A 21,752-nucleotide genomic window follows, 5' to 3' on the forward strand; every position below is an offset into this window, starting at 1 on the left:
ACTACACAGTCGCTCATAAATTACTAATTAATACTCATTACCTGAGATTCACAGAACAGTATTCAAAGACTTATTTTATTAAAGTATTATAGCAATAATAATCGTACAAAACGCGTGTAGACTTTCTGAATAAATTATACGTAAATAACACTGAGTCCAGTCGTAATCTTAAAGAAAACAAAAATTAGCGATCGAGTCTCAAGTGGTTCTCGGTGGTTCGACCTTTAAACTGATGAAGAAGTTCTCGCGGTCCTCTCTGTAACGCGCTTTTAAAAGATACTCACGTGCGAACGAGTTCAACGGGATGCTGTATCCCAGCGCGAATCTCTGGCAGTTAGTCAGCCATTCAGCGGTCTCGAGAATGCTTCTCCTTCTCGAGTCCACGCTCTTCAAGTTCCTCTCGTTCTCCGAGCGAATTTTCAACTCCAACGCGATCACTCGCCAGCGATCGAAAAACTTACGCGCGAGGCACCGCTGTCTGCACGTCCAAGTGTCATCTTTGACCACCTCGTTAACATTCTGGCGCTTTGTGATTTTTATCCTGGTCAGCGTCGCCGCGAAAATACGTCTAGCCAGAGACGACTTGGATCCCGCTTGATTCTTATTACCTCTCGGGCAAAGATCGCCGAAGTGATCTTTAATAGACGAAAACTCTGGAGCTTCATTAATTTCCACAGTTGATTGTTCTCTTACAAAGTTCACTTGAACTTCCTTCGGGCTGTAATTTAATCCCAAAACTTTGTCCAGAAGGTGGCCGACATACGGCATGCAAGGTGGATTGCGTTTGGCCGCGGTCCAAATTCTCTGGTACTTCCGACAACGCGGGCTTGTGTAAATCTTGGACAGCTTCTCCATCGCCGCGTACCTGAAATATATACGATTGTCAGTGCGGAGAAAAGAAATTTTTTTTATATATTTGCATAATAAAATTATAAACTTAAAATATAAAATCGGAAAACACTGTTATTTATTTTAAACCTGATTTATTCGCAGGTTTGGCCAAAGAGAATTTACGCCGAGTACTGTTAATCGCAAAGCGAATTATTCTTCGAGACGGTAATTAACAGGCAAACCTGCTGGCGTGGTGAGTCCTCAGATAGGACCAGCTTTTCCTGAGCCTATAAATCGGCGGAGTCTGCAGACCGGCCAGGATTGATCGGCAGGACTGAAAATTACCGAGCGCGAGGCATTTGTCTGCGGCGTTGATGAACCTCGCCATGATCCTGGTCCTCATATCGAGCTGCTTGATAGCGAGGACCTCGCTGGCGGTCAAACAGGCGACCCGGTGGCTGAAGGCGATCCACGCGCCCATATGCGGCGCGTTACGTGACGATCTCTGGTGGACCAACGCCTCGACCTCGGTCGCGGGGATGCGGATGAAGAGATCGCGATCGATCGACGTGAGCTGTGCAGCGAGGGTTGTGCTATCCAGGTCCCACACGGTGATACGAAGACTCATTTTCAGCAGCCTTCTCAGCTGCGCCGTGCTACCATCGTCCTCGTTTCCGCATGTCTTCCTGTAGCGTTTACGAGCACCGTTTATGGAAAGCACGCGATCTAAGAGACTGCTGGATTTTCTTGTAATTGCAGTCTCGGAATTACCGCTCTCGCCCAAGATCCGGCTCTTTTGTCGGTAAAAGAACTTTTTTCTCGTCTGCCTTTCCTTGTCGCGTCGGAAATTCTGGAGGGACGTCAAGTGGTGTCTCAGCTCTCTGTCGTAAGAGGCTTTACGTAAGAGATTAGCTGATAAGCAGACGGAAGGTGAAAGACAAGCTGACGTTCAAGTCATCTTGCGATAAACGATCTTGTTTCGGATTATTAAAACAAGAAAGTTTAATCGAGCGATTAAATTAATATAATATATTAATATGAAACAAATTTATTATTTTTAAATGTTAAATAACGTAAGTTGGTTTTTTATTGATTAAACGATAAGTTGCGTTGCCGAAATGTCAAATATTCTTTTTGTGTTACCTGTAGGCGGCCACCGCTGCCTGAGGTCTGTACCAATATTCCGGCGTCCAGAAGAGCGTCACTCGTCCTCTAGCGACAGCGCCGATGATTCTGGACCCGCCGGATGTCAGGGCGGCACACGAGATGCTGGCCGTCAATTGACGTCGCGAGATCGGCGGCCTGAGCTCCGGATCCGAAGGCTGTTTGCGAATGTTCACCACGCTCGGTGACCTGAAAGTCTGCACAGTTTCCCGTTCACCAGGTTCTACCGACCACGGGCCGAGCGCGTGAAAGAAATGTGCCGCCGAAGAAAATCCGTATCTCCGCGGATGCCTCCGCTTTTTCCAGAACCGACAGTTGTCCTCCCAGATCGTCACGCCGCTCTCGATTAGCCTGCGGGGATCGATGATTTCGGCGTAACTTGAATCGCCGCGGTAAGGACCCAAAATCAACTCGGAATTGCATTTCTCGGGGATACCGAAACCGAAGCGTGATATTTTCAATGCCGATGATTGTCGTTGAACCGCCTGGTCTTCACGATAGTGCTTCCCATACTTTTCTTCCATGTGTTCTATGAAATCTTCCTCGAAAAGTATGTTTCGACGCTCTAAATAATTTTAATATTGACGTTAACGTGATTCGATTAAGATATTTAAATTAATTAAAAATATTTTATTCATAACGAAACTTGTAAATTTAATAAAAAAAATACTTTTGCATATCTAACCGTGACATCGACTGTGTTTTCTGAGAACATTAATGCTGACAGTGTTATCCAACTGACTGACGTTGCAAGGCGAACTTTTGCAACTCGCAGTGTAATCGCCAGGACGGACGTTGCGACTTTTTGCAAAAAGGACGTTGCAGAGTCCACCAGCGCGTTGCAATCTCTCTTGCCCGTCAAATCTCGTTTGACACGGCCAGCTGTGACAAGATTTCTCGCAGCCAGCGTAATGCGTATGATCGTCGAGTTCGTTTTTAACATCCTCTAAGCTGGCTCCAGCGAATCTCAGTGGAACCGGAGTATAATGGCCATTCATCAGTTCATTATAAGCCGGGCCTAGATACAAGTTCTTATCGGTCCACGTGGGAGTAAAGTAATCTCCGGCGCCTCCATAATGATTCCAAACTCTGCATGCGTTTTTTTTTTTTTAATTAAAAAAGAAATTGTTTTCTAATTATTTTTTATAATAACGTTAAAAAATTAGAACTAGAGAAGACTGCTTAAAACATTATTTCCAGCTTTGCCATCTTATAGCAAAATAAAAAGATATAAAAAAATTAATTTACACCAGCCACCTGAATATTGATTTCTTGCACTTTGCATTGTGGTTATTCCTGACTTCAATCTTGGACGACAGTAAGTATAGACCGCTACTACTTGACGAGCTCGCCGCCGTTGTTTCGGACAACGAACTGCCGTGTGCTTTGCTAGCGAGCAATCTTCGCACATGCTCGCACCAGATCTTCCAAGAAACTTTGCGATGCGCGCCGCCGAGCTCGTAATAATTAACTCGACCATGGATAAATCTAGAAGCGACGAATTTAGGATCAGTCGAGTGTAAGAATTCGCTATCTCCAAAAAAAAAATTGTCAGCAATTTGTCTACTGATTAATTTTATTTTAATTAATTTTATTTTATTTATTCTGCTTACTACTTTAGTGCTAAGTAGATAAAAAATTGGAAACTGCGAGATTTTTAACCCCGTTTCGTCCAACGAAAAAATATACCTTGCTTTTAGAGTCCTGCGATGTCTCTTCCTGAACACGCTAAGTGCAACGTACTCTAAGGGATACACGGACACCAGTTCGAAGCTCTCAATACTGGCATCAACGCTGGGCGGGCAAAGGAAATTGGGATTGGTCTGGATGATATCGGAGGCCACAATCAGCTTGGTCGCCGTGAGACCCAGGACGATCTGACGGATCCCCCGTCCGTTCCTCGTGGTCTCCGCGAACGGCGACTCTACCAGGATTGTCTCGGAGAACTCGCGGTACTCCGATAACAGCAGTCTGCGTATCCTGTTACTCCGCAACCGACCGGACAACCTCGTGCCGCGTGACGCGTTCATGGATAACTTCTCTCGCGCGACGAGAAGAAAATGTTGCCACGCGAATCATCTATTCTATGGGATGCTGCGCGTACGGATGATTTTCAAATCTTGCAGGAACTGTCCACTTGCCAACCTAACCGCGTTTGTAAACGCCGATTAAAACGTCAAGAAATGATTATTATTTATAGCTAACTTCTCAAAAAATATTTTATAAAGGGTGACAATATATTAATTTTTAAATTAAAATTGAAATGACGAATTACCTTTATGACTGCATTACATTTGTGTCTGTGACGTCGACGTTTATAGAAATTATCTTGATCCTTAAAAATCTTGAACACCTCATGGATTTCGTATTTCAGTTTAGGAAACGAGGAGCCTCGGAACCAAGTACTTTATGTGTCGTTGATTTTATTTAGAAATTCAACATTCCGTTGAATTTTCTGTTAAGATTCATACATAGTCGCTGTCGCAGTAGATACATTGAAAAGACTACGTGATAAATACTGGTCGTGAAACCTTGTCTCGATTAATAAGAATTAGCGCCTTACTTTCGGTGTATAATACGATAATAAATAAGATATAAAAAACACGTACGTGTAAAAGAACCTCGTAAATAGAGGGAGCGCCTTTTCACTTACGTAATTAAGTCGAAATGGTTAGCAAAACGTGCAAAAATGTACAAAATTATAGAAATGGAGGTTTCCGCGAGGAAGTCGCGTTGAGAAACAGCGTTATGCCGACGTTTTGCAAACATTCAAGTTCGCATCATCAGGGCAAAAGCTTTCTCAACGCAACTTTCTTCCAGAAATTTTCATTTCTACTAAAACTAGTGGCCGCAAAAGCCTAAAAACTAGAATGTACAAAATTTACGAAATTACAGGCGATGATCGTTGCTACGTCTTTTCGACTCAATTACAATCTTATCGAGTGCTGTTCTCCGGATTCACTTTGATGGTGACTTTATTACTGAGAGCAGATGCGAGCTTCTCGATGTTGTTCTGTAGAAGCTTACTGGGCTCTGAATTTGTTATTTCTTTGTTGGACGCTGCTATATTCTCATGAACAGTCTTCACGGGCGACTGATTTTCCTGGAACATGAAATATAAGCTCAAGTTTTTTCAAAGCACTGCCACTTTTCTAAAAATAAAAAATTGAAATTTGCTGTTTAAAATTCGTTAATTAAATAACTATAAATGTCGAAAAATATGATTTAATTTTTATTGATGTCGTTCACTTACGCTTTCAGTCTTTTTTCTGAGGTTTGACCTCTGCAGGGTCGCGGCAAGCTCGTTTTGAAGTCTAGAGACGACCGGGCAGTTGTCCAACTCGTCGACAATGCCATTTTTCTCGCGACTCGGCTGTTGCGGCAAGAATTCCAATCTCGATGGTTGCTTGGCCTCGCCCTCGTACGCCCCTATCCTGATGGCCACCTTGCTGCCGGATAATTTCGAAGCCCCGTTGGTCGGCGAGACCGACACGGATGTACTTTTCGCGAGCTCCGCGACAGGACTTGTCGCAGCATCCTTGGGAATCTTGCCTGCAGTGCCGATGTGCCGCGGACTGGCGCTCGTCGAAGATGGACCGGTGACCGGGAAATACGTAGACGGTGGCTTTGGTACCGTGCTGGGTGTCTCTTTCAGCTTGAACGACTCGATGCTCTGCATCTCCACCGAGTCATCGCTGTTCCTGGCCTTAGAAGAAAGCGGAAGTGGAGGAGGCGCCGGCGGTGGTACCGGAGGACCCGTCGTCGTCGCGGTCGTCGTCGCCGTTGTCGGTACGTCGTTAATGAGCACTCTCTTCTCCTGCTCCTGAGAACGCAACAGAGCGCGAAACGTTGATGTGTCATTCTAGCAGGAAGTAAATTTAAAAATAAAACTGGTCACTAAAAAAATTTACGCCCATTGTTTTTTTAATTTAAAAAACGATTTAAGAGACGGATTAATTAACTTTTTTTTATAGTTAGTTTAATTTTTAGTTAATGTAATTATTTTTTTTTTTTATTTAATAAATTGGAAATTGGAAAGTTGTACAAGCTGTTTTATTACTAACGTTGTAAGGCGTGATTGTGACCAGCGCCTGTTTCCTTTTCATTGTGTCGGTTGCATTGTTCACGTTCAATTTTTTCCTATCCATTCTGAATTGTTCTAATTATACTAGTCGTAATCTAAGTAAGCCGATACGTCATGTACGTAACTTCTCGCGTGCGCTGTATTTCTTTTTGCACCTGCACTTTTAATCACCTCTTATCATCCAAAGCGCTCATTGAACAAGCACGTGTGTTTTATCAAAATCTATAACATTCTACCCGCACAAAAAAGCTGTTACATATCACAAGTTATCTATTAAAAGGCAATCTTATCTACGGTAGTTTTTGCCGAAAGACTTTCCTGTCGTCTCTAAACTTTGTTACTTTTTTTTTTCTTTTCTTTTCTCCTAAACTTTCCTTCAAGTCGTCAATCGTTGATAGAACGATCGCTTTCACGTCTTGAAATATTTTCTCTTTTCTGCGGCGTTCCCTTCAATTTTCCTCGAATTACAATAGCGCGGCGTGACCTCGTGTTTTGCGGTATTTCACAGACGGCGGCCGATCGCGCGACACGACCAGCAGGCAACTAAAGAAACGCGCACGGTAAGAAGAGCGCGCGTTACGTCGCCTCACCCCGCCGTTCTTATGTAAGCCCTATTATTTTGCACGTCTGCAATTCGTAAGAAACTGCGGCAGCGCGGAAAAATGTGGCACAAGACCTCGCGTGTTGCGTTGCACTGCCGAGTGTCGGATGCTCTCGTGACGTTCAGCCGCGATCGCCGGTCTCGCGACGAACGGATCCGCGCACGTCCCGATAACGATGATTAATGGACGATAAAGCAGCAGCGGGCTTGCCAATCGGCCTCTCGCTTTAGCGGCCGCGAGCCGTCACCTGGCCGCAAGAGAAGCGCGGCAGTGATTTGCCGGCGATAGGAAAAGTACCATCCGGATTTATCTTCGTAAAAATGAGACGCGCGCGTCCTTGCACGAGATCACCTTGTCGCGGCGCACTGCAATCTACAGATTACACATTTGTGACCCGAGGAAGTCGTTCCCGTTATTTCCATTATCCCGGCGAGCGACACTCTCGCGGTATCGCTTCGAATAACACCTCCGAGTAATTGTCATTAATTCTCTGCGGCGAGCTTATAATTATTGTCTATTAAATCGATACACTTTTATGCGGCGGGAACGCCACGAATGACGCGCGATTAATAACTAGTTCGTCAGCATATTGCTTCCGCGTGCGGACAGGTGTCGCAGATACATTTTCTTCGTGGCGCGGCAGTGCGAGGACTGAAACAAAACGTCGGGATATACGTGACTCTAAGGTGTGCAAACTGCTATCTCTCGTCGTTTCAACAAAACGTGTGTGTGTCTGGCAGGTACGAGCACACTGGTAAACGTATCGGCGCCCGTCAGCAACGCACGCACGCACGCACGCACACGTGGCTGCACGCCACGATAGCTACTCCGGAGTCTTCATAATTTCGTGCTCTTATCTGTTTGCGCCGGCGGATCCTTGCTTAGCGGTCGTGTAATTAAAAACGCGCTGCCCGAGCCGCCAGTTAGCTACGCCACGAAAATACCCACGAGGAAAAGGCACGCGGGTCAAAAGACTCATATCTTTGCCATCTATTTTCTTTGACGTCTCGTTAAAGCGAAATTAACTTGAAACGAGTGGCCATTGTTTGCGAATCGTGCCATCGCGCTACCATTAATTTTATATTGTTAATTACGGTCATCTTTAGAGAGACGTGGCGATTGACGTTATAATCCGCATTGTGCCATGATTGATTCCAATTTGAATTTTTGTCGACGATTCGCTCGTGTGGATTTTATTAGTTTATTTATATAACTTTTGCAGTCCGTGCCTTGATATAATTTCGTTCGTCTTTCTAAAATTTACATAGCTTGTTAGTGTAACGTTAAAACAATACCGAGTTCACGAGTGTGATGTTAATGTTTGAGCGCAATTACAACATGCAATATGTTACGTCACTAATCGGCTTGAAAGATACGCTTATCGCTGAACAGTACACCAGACTGGCGTCGCGTCGACTATTGTTATCACATAAAAGTTGGAGCGCTATGTATTGCAAACTTCGTAAGTCGACAGGTAAATACGCCGGGATTACATTTAAACTGCTCAAAAGTTGAAAATTGCGAAATAATTAGAGATATATTTAAAAAAAAAAGTATCAAAAGAATTAATATTTATATTTTTAGAACTAGAAAATTATTACTTTATAAATTTCGCAATTTTCAATGTCTAGTAAAATAATTTTTTTCGGCGATTTATTCTTCCTCACCTTCTCCTGAACTTCTTTGGAAACTTGTTCCAAGGACTGCGCTTTTTGCTGAGCAGAATTGAACATCTTTTGGTGTGCACGCTTGAACTCCTCCATCAGCTGTGGAAAAAGCAAAGTAACGATTTTATCGTGATAGGTTTTCGAGCTCAGTCGATTTGAGAACTCAATTATTCAAAGTTGTAATAAGTAACGCCGCGATAATTCATGTTCATAATGCGGCTGTTAAAGTAACGGTGCGATTGTTGACCGATAAGTGTATTGCATATGAATTATGAACACTAGTCACCTTCTGTACGTTTTTAATTATAATATTTGCACGCGTGCGAATAACTGACCTTATCGTGTGTGACTTTTTGCTCCTGCGACCTTAGAACTTCGGGATTCTGAGGCTTGCGATTTTCCGGAGCTTTATCCTTTGGCGCATCCGCTTTAGCGGCATTGTTCATTCTCTGCGAAGGAAAGATATATAATGCGCGTAGCACGGTGAATGCGAAACACGGATAATAAAATAGAAAATAATTTACTAACAAATATATATAAATAATAACTTTATAAAAATAATTCAAAGATAATAAATAATTGTTAAGATTTTACTTTATCTTCGATATTTCCAAGAAAATATTGTATACGTTGACAGATAAAAGACTAATTTTTGCAGCGCGTTATATTGCAAAGTACTTCAAATCATTGCCACAATGCTCATCAATTTTCCTCGCAACGGGCACCAAGAACATAAAATACAAAAGATATCATAGACAAACAGACCAATCGAAAAGATACCGCTGTAAAATAACGATCAGATTAAAAAATTACGAGTACGTTCCGCGAAAGGGAATAACCAGGGTCCTGATCGCGATGCGATAACTTACGTGATAGGAGCGCATTATAAAAATTCTATTGCGAATAATATTTTACTTTCGAATTGTCCTCGTGATCTCGTGATCTTATCACAAAAAGAAGATATGGAAGTAAGATACGCGATTCATTTTATCGTGCCGATCGATCTCACCTGCTGCGCTCGCCTCTGCAATTCCTGCGTGATGGCGGTGCTCAAATCGGTGTTGGCGATCGGCGACGTCCTAGCAACGTCCTTGCGCGGCGTCGCGTATGCGGTCGTCGAAGTCTCCGTCGTTTTGCTGGCGACGCTACTAGACCCACCAGCGGTCGCAGATCCATAGGAGACAGTGGATGCTGGGTCGCAGGACGACGTCGACAAGGACGACGACGTCGACGCGGAGTCCTTGCTGCAAGAAGACTCGAGGCTGGACTCGGTCTCTGTCGAGCCGGTGCTACCCATTGACATGGTGCTACCCATCTGTATCCCCATAGCGTTCATCGGCTTGGTTTCTGTAAAAGATAACGCACAAGATTAAGAATTAAAAAACATCGAAAGGTGTTCTCTCGAAACGGAAGTCTCTCGAACAGTGTCACGTTTGTTTAAATAAAAAAAAAAGAAAAAACTCGACGTAGACGACGTGCAAAAGTTTGCTAGCAAGCCGGGGTGTCGTCTATTTATTAGAACAGCCGTAAAAAGTTGTCATATTTGTGTTTTCGAGCGAATCAGCAGTGAAAAGAGGACTCCTTTCGACTTGGCGCTCGAGCGAATGCGGTCAGTTATTATTCTAACGATGCCGCGGGAAAAGCCGTCAAACCTGCTGGCCATTTGTAAGGAAGCGGCGGCGGAGGCGCAGGTGGACAAACCGACTGGTGCACCTCCACGGTCGTTATCTTCCTCTCGGCCTCGCTCTGCCGCTGCATGAGTTGCAAATCCGCCAATCGGTTGCCGACTGCCTGGCCGTTTTCCTAGTGGAGAAAATTATTCACGACACGTTAGAATCTCGCCGGGGTATTTAATTAACCTGGCTTATTCGATTGTTTAATAAAGAAACGTATCGTTGACGAGAAATCGTGCGATAACGAAAATTGCGAGACTTACTTTGGAGCCGTGATACATAGGCAGATCGTCCGCGGGCCCGTCATAAATCACGTCCTGCTGCCTCGCGTTATCTCGCCGATAAGCTAGCCGTCGATTAGCCTCGTCGCGTGGATTCGCGTCGAAGTCGTGTACCTCGTAGTCGATCCTGGGCGCCACGGGATCGTAGAGTGGTTCGTTGTCGATGTCATCGTCGTAGTTGCCGCGCGGATTGAAGTGGTACTGCCCGCCCGGTGCAGACCGATGATTCTGGTTCTGGTTCGAGCTCTGATTAACACGAATCACGGTTGTGTTATTCGGTTTACGCGACCATTCTGGCGCCTAGAAAATGGTCAAATTAAAATCCAATGAGAGAGAGGCGCTGCAACTGTCTTTCAAGCGATCTTTTTCAATCTCTTTCGAATCGTCGGCTAAAATTAAAAGTCTGATAAAAATTTAGTGCCAAACTCCACCAGAATTTAATTACACTTTGTTATTAATCAGAATAAAATTGAATTATTTATATAAAACATAACATTTTTGTAAAACCAGTACGTGCAATGGAAATTTGACGGTTAATAAATCTTCAAGCGGCCCGCATCCTGTTTTTTCCAGAAATAATAAACGTGTTATTCAGTGCATAACGGTAAAGGTTGATAAGCTACCGCGTTGCTTTTTATCATACAGAACGTGCTGCCGATAAGACTGCGCTATTAAAACAATATATATTACGATAAGAGGTAAAGCAACCCGAGGCGAATAAGACATAATGCTAATTTTAATTTTATATAAAATTCTCAAAGATATAGAATAGAATTTATGCTGGTACCTCTTTAAAATAGTTGCTTGGCGTGACGAGATGACTTGTAATGTTGATGTCAGATCTCGTAATTGCGTGTTTCAAGCGAAATAAAATAATCTGTCTGGTTTTAAAGTCTCTTACCTGGTCCATGTGCGCCCATTCCGAGGAAGAGCTGCAGCTGGTGGTCGTGAGAGCGAGAGGGCAGCATATCCTACAACGTCACGCCCAGAAATGAAGTGGGATTTGCCCGATTATGTAAGCACGCTCGTGCCGATTTCTAAAGAGCGGAATTCGCGAGACGCGTATTTTTATCTGCGCAAGCACCGAGGTGAACGAGAAACGGAACGAATGTTTATTTACATGGTGGTAAGGAATTCGTGGCCGCGTGGACTCTACGGATCGCTATCGCCGAGTGGCCTATTAATGGCCTGACTTTCTCCCGGTGTAAATCCATTGATGGCACCCGATAACGGCCGTTGGAAAAGACACGTGCGTAGCGCGTACAATCGCGAGCAATACGCGACTCTAGCCGCAATAATTAAACGAGACGATCTATTATCGTAATTCGTATATCGTTTTCAAAAGTCTGCTGTGCGATCCTTTGACAGACGCGCGCGTTAACTTGTAAAGCTTAACGACTTGTTTCATTAATTAATTAATTAATTAATTCTAAAAAAAAGTCGCTAAGTAAATAATCAATAATTGACGTGACGCTTGCGACTCACCTGCCGTTTCTATTGCAAGCGTCATCGCGCGGATATCTCTGATGCATTCTGCTGTCGTGGCAGTGATGCTGCGGCGAAGATGAAGAATTGTTTGGATGTTGAAGCGGCGGGCTGGCGGCCGCCACGCTAGACGTCTCGGAGTCGTAACCGCTGGAACCGCGGGTCCACAGCGGCTCGGGACAGTCGTAAAGATGATTGGGAGACGTGGGTCGTTGCACTACCAAGTCGAGAATCGCCGCGCTGCGCATCACCTCGATAGCCCGCTCGAACGGAAGATCGGTGAGCCGTTGCCCGTTGCACCAGATTATCACGTCGCCGGCCTTCAAACCAGCCGCTCTCGCGGGGCCGCCTTCCCTCGTGCCCTAAAAATTCACTTTTATAAGCACGACTGACACTCGTTCCTTTAATAAGACGCGAGCTTCTTGAAACGTCAAATCTCAAACATATAAAAAATTAATTGCTTTATCAATAATGTAATATAATATTGTTTTTACTGTAAATTAATCTAAATCATTTTTTAGCTTTATATTTTGTAAAAGTTAGGCTTTTAAATTGAGATTTAGATTTGACTATTCAAAATAATTCTAATTTTAATTGAAAATGAACTTCCACGGTATTAAGGAATGAATTTCAGAAGCAGTAGATTTGGTGACGTGTCTAAATAAAACGCTATTAACCTGAACGGTGAGACCGGGTACAATGCCTCTGCAGACGCCGCAACCTAGGCGGCCTTTCTCGCCGACAAGGATCCGAATTCTGATTTCTGAGCTCGGCACACCGCCTAAACCAGTTTCGTTGTACTGCAGCTGCTGCTGCTGTTGCTGCACCATGTGCCAGGTAACCGGATCGTTCGGATTGCTTTGCGAATCATAAGTGATTTTTGTAACGAGGATGTCGATCGAGAAGAAGAGGAAAGAAACGCGCACGTACGCGTGGTGCGCGCAAGGTTTTAATTAAGTTTCGATACTTACTCTTTTACGGGTATCATCCCTACGCCTGCAATAACAAATCGAAAGCTATAAATCCCCGCTATCAGCAACGAGATAGAGATTATTACAACACGCCGCGCGCATTATCTGTTATTAATTATTTTTCCTTTCCGATCGCGAGGCTATCTCCGCGCGGCGCGTAAAATGAAAGTTTACGTCTCAAGCATTATACTTCATGGCAAAGATAATTAAGATAAAGGCGAGATAGTTACTTCGAATTTTGAGAACCAGAACTTGCTGATTCTTCGCCAGAAGCGCAACCTCTTGGTGGACGGCGTCTTCCACCGGGTAGCCGTTCACCCTCAGAATCTGATCACCCACCTGAAAGCGACAAGGTCGATAAAGGTATTTAATTAGCCAACGTGGTCTCGCCATTTGTATGATAATTAACGTATTACTTGTGATCACTATGATAAAAAACAATTCTTAACTGAATCAAGTGAATTTACGGATAATGTAAATGTAATGTAAATTTAAAAAACAATGTCAAAAAGTGACTTTGGACTTCTGTACAACTTGATAAATGATGGTGAAATGAAGGAAGGTAATGATTAAAGATAAATACCCTTAATCCATTTCTGTGTGCTTCACCACCCGGCTGGACGTCGCTGACATAAAACCCGGCGGCGTATTCGCGTCCACCTCGTAATGAGAAACCGAAGCCGGCGTTACCGCGACGCCTCAGCCGCACATTTCTGGTCACGCCAATGACGGCCATCCTACCGCCTCCTGCCGGGTTCCCAGGACCTCCACCGGTCGACGATCCCGTGCCGGCACTTGACGCGCTGGAGGAACCACCCGACCTGCCGGTGTCGTAAAAATGACGCATATAAATAATGTCGTTTCCTGGTACTCCGCCAGCCAAGCATAAAGAGCCGGCGCAAATTCAATTATTTTTTTAACAACTTTCAGTAATTTAAAAACCAAAAAGCATTTCGAGACCGCGGGCACCAGAAACACGCTCCAATTAATTCTCGCAAAATAAATTAAAATTTAAAAATATATTACATTATAATAATAAATATATATAAAAATATATTTCTGCTCGCTTGCAAAAATTTACATTTTATATTCCTCATTTTATTTCGAGATATCTCTTGTACTCTTTAAGTTTACGGTGAAATCATGGTCTTTTGTTTCCTCAACGTAGCTATATCTGTTGTCGTGCCATCACGGTCTCATTTCACCCTCGCGAGTAATTGTCTCGCGAGGATCCTCATTTTCCCTCCCCGCGCTTCGATGAGTGGATGGGCGAGCGGACAATTCCGTACCTTTGTCCGTCCTCCGCCGACCTTCTCTAGCGCGCTGTGAAATTAATGACCACACCTGACGCGAGGAAGGAAGGCGAGCTAAGGAAGCGAACGTAGCAGTAAAGTGGAGGAGTCTCAAAAAATTCCGCGCAGCGTAGAAGGTAAAAGAGGAAGACGGTTGGAGAATGACGCGCCGACGTCGAACAGAGACACTTGCTAATGACGCCGGGAATCCATCTTCCGACGGACATTGAAAAGATTACATGCGACATGAAACGACAACGCGGATGCTGTAGGACCAGGGATGACACCGGGTAAATGACAGTCATTAACGAGAAAGAGAGAGTCTGCTCTAGATTGACTCGCGAAGGTCTCGGTGAAGCGAAGGGTTCTCGGTTCCCCTCTTTTCGCCACTCACCAGCTCCATCCATCACGCTTTCTTCGTAGAACGATTCTACGAGGAAGGCTGGAAGCTGTGCGTGGTGCACGGCGGGTCTTCGGGTAAAGCATGAATTTTTGGTGCGCGATGAGCGTGAGAATACGCGAAGAAATCGCGGATTACGCCCGGTCGTGGGATAATAAGCGTTTTATTCCGCGGCCGCTGACATCAGCATCCCCGGAATCCCGCGTTGCGTAATAACGCCGTGGGATAACGCAATTTCATTTTAGCGCGTTTAATCGCGCTCCTCTTTTTTTACAGAACGGAGTCCCGGGGGCGTTCGAGCGACGATGGAGAACAGCTGCGTGCAAACGTCAAATTGCTACCTCGCCGCCGGAAGATCTATTATGCAACCGCGACGGACGGGAGGACAATGGGATACACGCGGCGGCGTTTCTCGCGCGCGGGGATTCCGCGACGCTGCGCGCGTCCGCACGGAAAGACGTACCGTTACGATCACCGATATCGCCGTTCAACGATCGAGCCCTGAAAGTGTTACGACTAACGCAAACGTCGCACGTTACACGCCTTGCTGGTGACCCGCCTATATCACGATCATCGCGATCGTCGTGACAGTCCCGCGCACGTATCAATCCGGGACTCGATATTCCGCTCACGAACTATGTTAATTTCCGCCTCCCGAGGGTACGGCGTGTCGAAAGAGCTAACGGAAAAAAACGGTAGACGAGCAAGAAGTGGAAGGGGAGAATCGAGGAAACGATCTCTCGTCGGAATCGGACCTTGCCTATGAAAGATTATCCGAGAAATTTCGAGATGTGGGGCTCGCTCGGCGGCGCGACATTTCTTTTGCTCCATTGTTCTCGCGTAAGTTACGTTTTCGTATTCATTCGCTCCGATACATAAAGGTACACGCGTAACATGTAACAGAACATTTGTGAAGCATCGATTACGCATTCCGCTCGCGTCTCGTGTTAACCGGTGTCGAAGGGAAGCTTCGGGTCAACCGCGAGGTTTAAAGAGAGCCGAAACGTCTGAGATGTGCGTTTCACTTCTTCGTCAGTAATTTATATGACTTTAGGTCATACGAGTGCGAGCACCGCTCGTCATAGGTAATTTTTCTTACTTCCTGCCCGAGTTCACGCGTCGTATTTATTATTGCTTTTAAATTTCCGCTTGTGCATTATGGTAATAGCGTGGTAATAGTGACGTGAGGGATGCGAGGAACGTCCAGCTCGCCGACAATGCGGAGAAAGTTGATACAAGGCTGCAAAGAACACGGAAAGGCACGCCCTGACGAGTGTTCTCGTCCTTTCGACTCTCATGCTTGTACCTCGGGCTTGTTCCCCGTGCCCATATATATATTACACAAGTGGAAAGTAAAAACTAAAAATTCTCTTCGACGTTCGACGAGTTCGAGTTCTAAAAGCCGCAATTTAAAAGAAGAACGAGTTTAATTTCTTTTGTGCGTGTCCCTTGATTTTTACTTAATTAAAAAATCTAAATAATTTAAAGATAAAACATTTTCAAAATTTTAGTTTTTGAGATTGGAGAATTTACTAGATTTTTAATTGTATTTCTACAGCGATGCTTAACTGTAAGCATGCTTAAGCGAGTGTACATGTATTGCAAGACTCCCGGCATCTAACTTTAGAACTGGTAGCAAGCAGTCGAACCAGAAGTTGACAAATTGTTACCAGACGTGTTTAAAGTACCGTCAGCGATTCGCCTCATAGTCTGCGCGATCGCGTATCAGCTTATACGGCTAATCTTTCCACAAACAGATTATTGCTACGCGAACGGTGGTATGTATCGATCTTTACGTCACGAAATTTGTAATAAACTACTCGGGAATGCGAATTTTAAACTCGTTCTTCTTAAAAGTATTCGATTCGAACCAGTTTTGCGAATAAAAACCAGTCTGGAATCGGGTGAGACTTGCGTAATGCATCGGCCAGCGATCCAAATGTATTTAATATTAAAATATTCTTAAACTCGCACTGTTTAAGAAACACATCGAAAGAAATACTGCCTGGTATTGCCGAAGAGGAAAAAGATGTGTATACACTTAGCGAGCAAATAGCGAATGCGAACATTCGTAAACAAATTAGTCACTACAAAAGTAACACATTAACAACAAACATCACCAACAAATGTCGCAGTTACTGTGTTCACTCACTAAATGTACACACCTTTACATATCGCATGTTAGAACATAAATAATTATTTTTTCGGTACTAAAAGGGAACCTTTCGTGTTCTGTTACTCTATTTAGCTATAAAATCGCTGATAAAATAGAAATCAAAACATGCTGAATAATTTTAAATCTAAAAGCGATACTAGTTATCGATTCTGCGTCTCAGCAGTTTCAGTCGACTCGTATCACATCTACGCTCCGATGCCTCGCAACTAGAGCAACTATAACTGCGCTTGGAAACAGAACACGTGTTGAGTATACGAACTACAAATTACATGTTCAAAAATAGGACCTTTTCTGTATCGTTCAGCGTTGTAGAATCGTTCCAGTTTCACGGTATCGATTCACGAAATTCATACCTACACGTCACTCATCCGTCAGTTCTATATCTAGTTGATAAGAAATTGTTACGGCTGTTCCGCGCTTCGAAAGCATGCAAATTTCCTGTGCAAAGCGTCGCTGGTTACGAAAGCGATCGGACGCGTGGTACCGCCGTTTCCGAAGGAAAATTCATTTTCGTCACGGCCGAATTGGCGGGTTAACTATGCACGGTCGGTGCCTAGGTTGGCGTGAAGCCGCTCGTGATAAGAACGCCGCGGAAGAAATCTGACGTGTTTCTTTCCTTCACGCGCGAACGGCCACGTTCCATCTGATCCAGGGAATCCGCACCTTCGATCAATCGGTTCACTCTCGCGCTCTGGTCGTTGATCCATCGTAGTTTCGCGGTTTCCGATCATCGACCCCCATGGATCACGGATTCGCCTGACGTCACATAATGTTCTGCAGAAAAAGAAAAGGATCAGCTTCGTCGGACAAAAAAGAACGATGGCAATGATTGATTAATGTCCCAATCGAGACAGATACGATCGAGACGAACGTCTAAATTCAATAATCACGTGTGTCTCGATCGACTCTTTCTGCTTTCGTCTAATGGTGCATGAGAGTTATATTAAAAATGACGACCGTGTCCCGCGCCGCGCGTTTTAATGAAGATCGTTTCTTGCTCTCTGATCTCTGATTTAGAAAGCAAGAAAAGTGACACTCGATCGCGACTAAACCGGCGTTCATTGCCGATGATAAATCGTGCGGAATATCGATCGTAGGGAAAGTCTCAGTCGCAACGGATAGAGAAAAAAGGCAAACGGAACGACTCGTTTCCGGGATTCTTTTCGATGCGTTAACGATTTACACTCTTCGTTACAGATTTCTTTTCAGGACTTGTCGCTCGAGAGAGATAGAAACGAGAGAAAGAAAGACAGAAATCGCGAGCGTCGCGGAGAAGAGAAAAGAACCACGGCGCTCATCGCCGTGTTTGTGGTGAAGGGTAACGGTGATCATCTTCTGGCAGTAAAGTTTCAAGCCGTCTCTCTACTCTCATCTCTCCGGTATCCCCGGCCAGCCGGACTTTAATGCGGCACAATGCCGATAGGATGGTAAATAATTTCATCGTTGCGGCTAACGGAACATTCGCGAGCCACGCGAAAAGCAATAATTTCGCGTGCGCCCGTAATCCCCGTCTTGTATTATACCTGCCATCCGCCGTGTTTCTTTCGATCTTCGTATTCGGGAGATATTTCCACGACGCGGGTCGCCAGGCGTGGCGTTGATCTATTATCTGCACGTGAAATCCTCCCTAAGTCAATTAAAGCGCGAGAAAAATCCGGAAATTAAAGATCTACCGTCTACGAACATTCAAGCATCTGAGAGAAGCGATCTCGCGATGATCTCCATTTTTTCCATTCAATCAATAAATAATTATATAAATTTTATTTATCTAATAAAACATAACTTGTGTACACGTGTACACTGAAAGCAGATATGGCATTTGCCACAGCGACGGTGATTAGCGTATGATACTATCGTGATGTGCGTCGATCCTCGCACGAAACCCATAGTTAATATACCGCGAAGCACCGGCTGCTGAGAAATACCGAGAACTGAGACAGAGAACAATCCGACTATTTCTTCCTTCGTTTTCTCGATTACCACCCTTTAGACCCGGTCCAGGGGGTGGTGTACATATATTCACGCGTGTATTTTAATTTTCTAAATCTTCTCTCGAACTACTCTCATGAATAAAATTGCAGACAAGTCTCTCTAGTGAATGTCTGCTTCTAGAGATCGTCTAAAGTGGCCGCTGCAAATGATGCTAATTTACTAAAAATGACGTTTAATTTAATGAGGATGAAATGGACCGCGCGCATTTATTCGCGGCTATTCCATCAACCAGAGAAGATTAGACGACGGCGGCCCACTCGCTCGGGAGATTTATTACGGAGGAATCGCCGGCCATCAGACGGAATGAATCGCAATGATTTTTGCTGAGCTACTTATGGAATAATTGCATAATGTTACACCTTATTAAGACTGAGCCAAGACCGTTCCGCGAAGAAGCATGTGGGTTACACAACGGATATTTAATTCCCCGGCGATTCATCCGCTTATCTAAAATGCATCGTAATTTCCACTAAACCTGCATTTTTCAGTAATTAAAGCAGCATCCAGCGACGACGCAATGCTCATGTGCCTACGTTGAACTTTTTCTCTTCATTCTTTCATATTCGGAAGGATAAGACACATACAATAAAACTTCTCGAGTAGATCGAGAAATTAAAGTAACGTATATGTACAAAGAAAGGTAGTTTGGCAAACAATTACTGTGTAATATAAATATAATGACCCTGCAATGAACGATATTTATTATTTTAAGATTACGCTGACTAATTAACTTGTAATCAGCTGCGAGATAAATGTTTGTGGCAAATGACTCACCTTCATCTCAAATTACATCAGCAATTTGCATCATATAATTTTGGGAGTCTGATTTTGTTCATCCTCAAGTGGGTCACGAGATTACGCTTGTTATTAATATACAAAGTCAGTCTTATTCTCCCTGCCTCTTTCTTTCATCACGATTGCTGCACGAACCTTTAATTAGGATCGAAAGTCTTAATGTCGAGACCACAAGTTGTCCAGTTTATGATTAATCTGCGTTGTGAGTGTCAGACATGAATAGTGTTAAAGTCAGTAAAATGACTTGAAGCACTGCGAGAAAAGAGAATTCTGTTAATTTCACGTTCAAAAAAATATTATAATAATACAAATAATAAAACAATTTCCTTAACTCTGACATTCCGTACACATAGAAGTCAGGTTAACAAAGAATAAAACTCAAAATGCATGTGAAATAATAATTCACGATTTCCGTCCCTTGAATCTGTACAGATATAAATCATACATAAATACCTCTAACTAAGCAGTTGCCTCGCGTCTCCTCGGTCACTAATTGGAACGGTTAATTGTTACGACGATCGTTAATTATTTCGCGCAGATAATGCGACGCTTTTACTTGAAAAAAAGGCTACACGACGATCACGCGTAGTATCAGAATCTGGTACCTGCGGCAGCTCCGGCACCGATATGTTCTAACTTCATACCTTGCAAGTAATTCGGTGTTACCGTTGTCTGGCTCGTCCGAGACGCAAGAATTTTTTTTTCTCTTCTAATTTAGTGTGCATCCATCCTCTCAGGATACTGGCACAATCTCCTCTTGAGACGCAAGAAGCCGTGCACGAGGTTAGGAAAAGCGTGCTCGTTCCTTTCAACACGAGTCGGGCCTGGAACAGCCGCCAGGATGTTTCGAGTCTCCCGAATGTTCGTTCCACTGATATATCACGCACGAACTGCACTACAGTACAGAGCTTCTTTTTTTTCTACCTCTAAATATGGCTGCCGAGTCTCCCGATACTCCCGACAGTCCCGACTATTACAGTACAGAGCGCAGCACTGGCTTGACTCACGTAGTTGCTACGTCATCAGGAAGAAGACGGAAGAAGACGCTAGAGACATCCGCCATGTTGGCGAGCAACGGGGGCACGAGACGGACGGTTCGCGCCGGCGGTCGTCGTAATCTTTTTCATTATTCTACGTATCACCTGCATCGCACTCTCATCGTCCACCCAGACAGTTTCGCATGAGTAAGGTATCACGCAAGTATGTGAGTGGCTCGTGTAAATATGTATTTCGCGAGAAAATGACGAAAATCCTAGGCACAAGACAGAGTTGTTCTAACGCGCAAGCGTAGTCGGTAACGCTACGCAGTTCTCGTCACTTGCACGCTGCGTCGCCGTACGGTTTTACATCGACCTTCGCGCTCAACCCCCGCGTATCATTGTTCTCGAGCCTGCACGTGCTACATGTCGGAGAAAGAAGGCTTCCGGGGAAGCATCCGAGGCTCCCATCGCGCGCGCACGGTCGGTAATGCGATACATAATTCGGACAATTGGACCTCGTGTTGCTGTGCGATGTTACTCTGACCTTTGCACTCGTCTCCCGCGTATTATTGTTCTCGAGCCTGCATGTGCTACATATCGGGGATAGAAGGTTCGCGAAATCTTTCGGACCAGATTTTCGCGAAGGCATGTGAAGGTGACTGCGCGTCATCTCGCGTACATTCCGGCACCCATGTTGCTTGCACGGTGCAGTTCGCGTGACGTCGTACGAACGAATTCGGGTTCCGGCGCGTTCGTGCCCGCGCTCTGTCGGCGCCTCGTCGACATTAAATTCCGGTTAACGTCGGGAGTGTCGTAAAAAGTCGCGCGATTGTTCTGGACGATTCTCGCGGGTGTGATTAGGCTGTCTTCCCTGAGAGTGCCATACCGAGAGGGTCTGAGAGGAGGAGGAGGAGGCCTAGGAGGCATCGGACACTGGCGGAGTGTCCTTCACCTTGTAGTGAGTATAGATGACTGTTACTATTTACAACCTTCACTTCGAAACCAATCGTACGAGAAAGATTAAATTCATTTATATAAGTAATAAAAAATGAAAACTTTTTGTATTAACTTTCTACGAAAGCTTGCGTTCCGGAAAAGATTTCTCCACGGAAATTGTATAATCTCTTATTTCCAGTACTCCCTTTTGAAAGACAAATAGCTCGCTTGTGTAATTAATGACAAATTGTTACGATTGTTAATTTTGTCACTTGAGAACTAATTTCCGAATTTTTTTGTGTTTCAGATCAACGTTACTCCAACTCTGCCCTACGCATCGTCAACGTTTGTTAAACTCTGGACAATTTCGAGAGTGCCGTGAGAATTGGACGTTTGCTGTGTGTTCTGTGAGAGTGCCACACC

The 21,752-nt window shown here is 44.4% G+C and overlaps 2 protein-coding genes across 9 annotated transcripts in view; both read right to left on the reverse strand.

The window, feature by feature from the left end:
- Positions 1 to 54: 54 nt before the first annotated feature.
- On the reverse strand, positions 55 to 4,057 carry LOC139106042 (uncharacterized). Its single transcript, XM_070662516.1, has 6 exons — positions 3,685 to 4,057; positions 3,253 to 3,483; positions 2,681 to 3,084; positions 1,975 to 2,560; positions 1,074 to 1,712; positions 55 to 865 (listed from the first exon to the last, which is right to left on the reverse strand). Exons 1-6 carry the CDS (start codon positions 4,023 to 4,025, stop codon positions 199 to 201), a joined length of 2,868 nt encoding a protein of 955 aa, XP_070518617.1. The 5' UTR covers positions 4,026 to 4,057; the 3' UTR covers positions 55 to 198.
- A 341-nt stretch (positions 4,058 to 4,398) lies between these two features.
- LOC139106039 (protein scribble homolog) overlaps positions 4,399 to 21,752 on the reverse strand; it is a 33,619-nt gene continuing 16,265 nt past the window's right edge. Inside the window, exons 1-16 of one of the 8 annotated variants that reach the window (XM_070662506.1) lie at positions 20,058 to 20,778; positions 19,094 to 19,665; positions 17,290 to 17,400; positions 13,342 to 13,579; positions 12,989 to 13,097; positions 12,759 to 12,783; positions 12,465 to 12,645; positions 11,788 to 12,149; positions 11,204 to 11,273; positions 10,285 to 10,602; positions 10,001 to 10,151; positions 9,358 to 9,695; positions 8,684 to 8,797; positions 8,349 to 8,447; positions 5,249 to 5,857; positions 4,399 to 5,098 (exon numbers count right to left, since the gene is read on the reverse strand). In XM_070662506.1, coding sequence (XP_070518607.1) covers positions 4,931 to 5,098; positions 5,249 to 5,857; positions 8,349 to 8,447; positions 8,684 to 8,797; positions 9,358 to 9,695; positions 10,001 to 10,151; positions 10,285 to 10,602; positions 11,204 to 11,273; positions 11,788 to 12,149; positions 12,465 to 12,645; positions 12,759 to 12,783; positions 12,989 to 13,097; positions 13,342 to 13,579; positions 17,290 to 17,400; positions 19,094 to 19,143 — 2,943 coding nt within the window. In that variant the 5' untranslated portion in view covers positions 19,144 to 19,665; positions 20,058 to 20,778 and the 3' untranslated portion in view covers positions 4,399 to 4,930. Of the gene's footprint in view, positions 5,099 to 5,248; positions 5,858 to 8,348; positions 8,448 to 8,683; positions 8,798 to 9,357; positions 9,696 to 10,000; positions 10,152 to 10,284; positions 10,603 to 11,203; positions 11,274 to 11,787; positions 12,150 to 12,464; positions 12,646 to 12,758; positions 12,784 to 12,988; positions 13,098 to 13,341; positions 13,580 to 17,289; positions 17,401 to 19,093; positions 20,779 to 21,752 lie in introns of those variants that run through there. The other 7 variants (XM_070662507.1, XM_070662505.1, XM_070662509.1 and 4 more) reach the window with 7 other exon arrangements.

This window comes from Cardiocondyla obscurior, linkage group LG10, assembly GCF_019399895.1.
Source record: "Cardiocondyla obscurior isolate alpha-2009 linkage group LG10, Cobs3.1, whole genome shotgun sequence".
NCBI lineage: Eukaryota > Metazoa > Arthropoda > Insecta > Hymenoptera > Formicidae > Cardiocondyla > Cardiocondyla obscurior.